General features: G+C 37.1%; 1 protein-coding gene across 1 annotated transcript in view; it reads left to right on the plus strand.

The window, feature by feature from the left end:
• LOC136867309 (locustin) overlaps nucleotides 1-3,379 on the plus strand; it is a 62,430-nt gene extending 59,051 nt beyond the window's left edge. Inside the window, exon 4 of the mRNA XM_067144468.2 lies at nucleotides 3,000-3,379. Coding sequence (XP_067000569.2) covers nucleotides 3,000-3,034 — 35 coding nt within the window. The 3' untranslated portion in view covers nucleotides 3,035-3,379. The remainder of the gene's footprint in view (nucleotides 1-2,999) is intronic.
• The last annotated feature ends 2,621 nt before the right edge of the window (nucleotides 3,380-6,000 follow it).

The following is a 6,000-nucleotide window of genomic DNA, read 5'->3' on the forward strand; positions in this document are numbered from 1 at the left end:
ATCGTTTAACAAAATGAACACAGAAAATAAATAAAGAAAAACACAATCAAAACCATCTTTGCAACTTCCTGTTGCTTGAAGTTCGTGAACTAAATATAATATGACACTGTTTTGTGTGTGTAGTTTTTTGAACTTAAAAAATAATATTTATACTTTTAAATTAACAAACAACAAATTAGTAATTGAGCCTCCTACAGAATGATCTTGAATTTTCAATAAGCAATCGGTTACACTTACTAGCAACACGTGCTCATTAATATCACTCACTTCAAAACATTAATTATCTGCTCTCAATTCAATAAAAATGGACTAATGCCATACCGTATTTTCCAACAGTTTGAATTGAGCACTATTCGCTTCATTAACAAATGTTACAACACTTCACTAATTTATTTGCTCAACAAATTTTACTTTCCTCATTTTTCACCCATTTCATTGTTATTATGATTATTATATGATTATTATTCCCTACTCATTGATCGAGATTAGAAGATTATGTCTTAGCACATGGAACTGATTTGTGAAGAATGCATTATCGGCACTATTTCTGGATAGATTTACACCCTAGTGCTGAATCGGTAGACCTCGGCAATCTTCGAGATTCGTACTGGTAACCTTTGAAACACAAACTATGAATCGTTTATGCATCGCTGTGCGACATCTGGCGTACACTTTATGTACTACTACTGTTGTTGTTCACACAGCAAAGCCAAACTACAGAATTCATGCTAGGAACAAGATTCGCATCGATAAATGTTATATAATGTGTGTGTGACACAGTTGTTAGCTAAAGATAATGACGGTTTAGGAACTTCATATCGATCGATCATATTAGCGATTCAATTCAGATTTCATTTCCATTCAGTTGACAGCACTACCGGAACCGGGAGAGCTTCCACCTTGCTCCTCACCCCCGTATACAAATCTATCCAGAAAAGGTGTGCCGATGATAATTCTACCATCAAATTCATCTTAACATATGTGGATGTAATTACCTCAAAATTATTTAATAAATTAGTATCTTGTAGGCGTTATCGTTATTATAATATATTATATACCACAAAATAATAAAAGTGCTCTAGTTTGAAGATTGAAACTTGCAATCCATTGCCAAATAGAGTTACAGCATTCATGCCTTTATTCTGCCAACACATAGTAAAGTTTGAAGTGAAAAAATATCACTTCTACAACTAATTTAATAGAAATATCAACTTTAAGAAGACCATACTATAATTTACTGGAGTAAAAGACTGATTACATCAAATTATACTTAATTTGAGATGGTGCCGGGCGATTCCCTCCGCTAGGCATTCATGATGTCGGATGCCCTTTGCCTGGCGGTCGGTTGTGTAGTGTCATCGTTGTGGCTGAGTAACTTCTGTTTAGGTTGACATGGTGATGATTATATCCCTAGCTGAGTATTGCTGATTTGGATCCATGGTTTGCGTTGTACTGGTCGTCCCACGCTGATTAAATGAAATGATGTTGATGTCCTCGTAGTTTATTCGGTGAGGTAGCTGAAACTGACACAAGGCTTTAAAATTTGCACAACCAGATTTAAACACATATGATCTATGATCGTTCCTGTTGAATCATACTTAACTTATCTCTTCCAATGGTGATGAAATGCGCTATTTATTTTTAATTCACTTTCTTCTAATACAGGCTTGGGGGATAATTTTAAAGTACGATAGGCAAACAATTTGATTTCGGTTGAGCCAAGTTCACTTACGCAAAAGTTTATCACTGCCGACCATCCTAGCCTTGGCCGCAGATTGAGCGCAGCTCCAAGTTGACTCGAAGTACGACGTTTCTCTCCTAGAATTTCGCATTTAATTCGACTTCAAAGTACGATCTAAGTGAGTAAGAGAATAAGAATATAATAACATTTATAATTGCATCCTCGCTGTTTATATTACTCGCATGCGCGTAGATGTTACCGTCAATATTAATTCTTCTTGGTTCTTACGAGCGCCTGAATGGTCATTAGTTCATCTGTTCGGCTGTGGAGAATTTCAGAATATTTCATTTTTCAAATGAAGTCGTGCGCATGCAATTGTCCCCTTGTCGAAGTCACGTGGTTTATAGCCTTGCTCAACACAACTTTTAGAAAAATAAAAGAAATAAACCTCTCCTTCTCGGCTCTTGCTAGCTTGCTAGCCACGTTCTCTTGGTCAATGACGATTCCACAGCTGTTCGTGCAGCTGTATTAAATGGCGATACCAATAGATTTACTCGTAGATAAAATACTCTTCTTTACTCCCAATAAAGAAGAAAGACGGGTAGAATTAAAAAATTCTCACTTTGTCGATCCCCGCATAACTTCGTCATTAAGGATCTCAGGACAACCATTGTAATAAGACAGAGAGGGTTTTCTAACGGTATTTTACATGAAAGGTCGGAATTGATATTTTAATTAAATTCGTATGTCTTCTGGTTTCGTAGTTATTAATCATAAACCAAATCATATACCTTAAAAACATTACATTTATAAAGCCCACCCCCACGTCGCATATCTACCTGAGACTGTATTTATGGATATCTATTTCCTCTCATGTCTCGCATTACCAAACAAAAGGTACCTCAATCATTCGTATCTTACCGGAACCATAAGTCAGAATTTATGTAGCCTGATTTTATAGACGTCACATCAAAATTATTGTCAAGTATCGTATTGCAACAATAAAAGGACACATTGTACAAGTATGAACATATAGAGAAAATGATGGAGATGTTCTATTCCAACATATGCAAGAACAGCCAAGAAAATCAGGATTTTATTAACTCACGTGCTTTTTTATCTTGTACCAGTCACTGGGTGATAACATAAATTTTTGTCAATTTCGCAGAAATACTTTCGTTGATGAGCTGATGAGTTACAGCAAAAAGCTGATTTGAATATTTTATAAATATTGACGTTATTTTTCCTTTTCAGATTTTGTGAGGTGTAATATATACACATTTTATAAACAATGTTGATGTTATTTTTTCCTTTTCAGATTTTATGAAGCGCAACAAAGGATCAAAATGCTAATATGGTTTAAGTTTCGGAAAGTAAAGAATGAAGATGATTTCTCAACCATTGTCTTATTGTTACTATGATTTACTCTATCAGTATATGGGAATTCAGGAACCCAATATATTTATATTTTATACAGTATATCTACTTATATCTATTATATAAAAGGAAGTGTCTGTCTGTCTGTTTTTGTCTGTCTGTCTGTAAGTGTAAACGTAAAAAAAAACCTCGGTTTCACTTCTTCAAAACTCAAATGGAAACTTTTAGCACTGAAGATTGCATTTCACATTGTATACAAATATTCAAATGTTTGTGATTTCCCTATGAACCAAACATATTAATTATAATATTTTTCTTTTGAGGTGTTATCTTGTCAATTTGGTTGCAATTAAGCCCTCTCTTTTCCCATGCATTATCGAAAATATATTCTACAGGTCGTAATAAAACCTTATGACGTATGTATATCTCTATATATAGGCCTATCTACTTTTATATATTATAATAAATACAAAGTGTACGATGCCCAGCCAAATCTACAGAAAGCAGAGATCTAAAATCTATATCTATATCTTCATTGCCTTAATAATTTTTATCGTTTCAATTATTCATTCCATATTACCCGATATTCATTTCATTCACTAAAAATTTTCACAACTTCTCTTTTCTCGTGCATTATTCACATACTAAAATATTATTATATTTATATTATTAATATATTTTATATTATATCTACTCATATCCATTATAATAAAATGAAGTGTCTGTCTGGTAAGCTTACATTATTTACATTACTTATTTTACTTCTCAGCAAATGTACATTTTAGTGACATTCTTGTTGAGTGCACGATGCTCAGTCAAATCCACGGCATGCAGGGACATGAAATTTTCAACATAGCTAGATTAAAGTGGGTCCAAATACACCAAGAAGCCGGATTTTTAATTTCCACGTTATTGGTGAGTTATGAACGAAATACCGGTGTTAGGATATGACAGTCCATCGTGCTGTCACCAAGATTAAATGCATAGATTCACTGTCGCTAGGCAACGTACATAAGAGAGAGAATACAAGTCAAGGAGCCATTTTAAGTCCATGGCGTAGGGACACATTTTCGGTCCCCGACACGGAGAGTACGTAATATCTGGAACTGTTTGTCCGTGTGTATGTGTAGGATGCCCAGCCAAATCTACAGCAAGCAGAGATCTGAAATTGTTAACAGGGGCGTATCCTTAGATGAACTATTTTATCGTTTAAATTATTTATTTCATATTACCCCTTATTGATTTCATTCGCTTTAAATTTTCACGCATGGCTGTGTCAAAGAGCAATTCTTGCCCCGAGAAATTAAGCTGTAAATGTCCTCAACAAGCAGCTTTTACGTGCGTATGTGTGCAATGCCCAGCGAAATCTACGGCAAGCAGAGATCTGCAACTGTTAATATAGGCTTATGCTTAGATAAGTCTTTATACAGGTAAAGACCTGCCTCCATTAATTATTTTATTATTTTGATCGTTTCAACCATGGAACACAACTTTCAGTCCAGAAACGTGTGCCGAATATTATTGAAGCCACCATCATGACTGGATACAATCCGCGGGCGAAGTTATATTCATTCCTGGGATTCAAATCATCCCTTCGGATATACCGTTTCAATTTCGACGTCTGTAGTTTCCCATTCGTTTGGATTTCGCTATGTGCATCAGCAAGGCACCAGCCTTCAGCTCCAGCATTTGCCTGGTGTAAAAATGGCAAACCACGGAAAACCATTTTCAGGGCTGCCGACAGTGGGGTTCGAACCTACTATCTCCCGAATACTGGATACTGGCTGCACTTAAGCGACTGCTGCTATCGAGCTCGGTAAGGCACCAGGACAATCGCTTAAAGTTATAGGGCTCGATTTTCGGAAACCATGCTTTCCCCATGATCAACTGTACGTCGGTTGTTCAATAGTTGGAAAATTCAATCACTCTGTACATCATAGCTCCAAATTCAAGGACACTTAATGTATTTTATTCCGAAGCTCTGTAAGGAAAAATTAGTTTGGTTTTTATACAACAAGGTCATTTATATTATTTTAGTAATATTTGTACCATCCACCAACCCGGTTTCTTAAGCATTGAAAGTAACAATAAATAAAAATAATGTAATTTATGTAATAACGATGCATGTCCACAAATATAATGTTTTTTATTTTGCTCTTCGTCCGCCTCTGTGGTGTAGTGGTTAGCGGGATTAGCTGCCACCCCCGGAGGCCCGGGTTCGATTCCCGGCTCTGCCACGAAATTTGAAAAGTGGTACGAGGGCTGGAACGGGATCCACTCAGCCTCGGGAGGTCAACTGAGTAGAGGTGGGTTCAATTCCCACCTCAGCCACCCTGGAAGTGGTTTTCCGTGGTTTCCCACTTCTCCTCCAGGCGAATGCCGGGATGGTACCTAACTTAAGGCCACGGCCGCTTCCTTCCCTCTTCCTTGCCTATCCCTTCCAATCTTCCCATCCCTCCACAAGGACCCTGTTCAGCATAGCAGGTGAGGCCGCCTGGGCGAGGTACTGGTCATACTCCCCAGTTGTATCCCCCGACCAAGAGTCTGAAGCTCCAGGACACTGCCCTTGAGGCGGTAGAGGTGGGATCCCTCGCTAAGTCCGAGGGAAAAACCGAACCTGGAGGGTAAACAGATGATGATGATGATGATGATGATGATGATTTTGCTCTTCAATAAAGAAAAATCTAACGGTTGAAATAATAAACGTGGGCGAAGCCGCGGGTACATGCTAGTAATAAATAAAGCATACACATAATTATTATTTAGTTATTCAGTTGTTCAGTTGTTATATAAATCCGACACTTGTACTTTTCGGTAATACTTGAGCTGGAAACTACTGTAACTATAGAAATACGTGGCAATGTTTGCTATGAACCCTCTCTCTCGTCAAACAAAATGCAAGATGGCAACTTGCTATAAAATTTCGGCTACAGCCATGATGG

This window comes from Anabrus simplex, chromosome 1 (assembly GCF_040414725.1).
Source record: "Anabrus simplex isolate iqAnaSimp1 chromosome 1, ASM4041472v1, whole genome shotgun sequence".
In the NCBI taxonomy this organism is placed as follows: domain Eukaryota; kingdom Metazoa; phylum Arthropoda; class Insecta; order Orthoptera; family Tettigoniidae; genus Anabrus; species Anabrus simplex.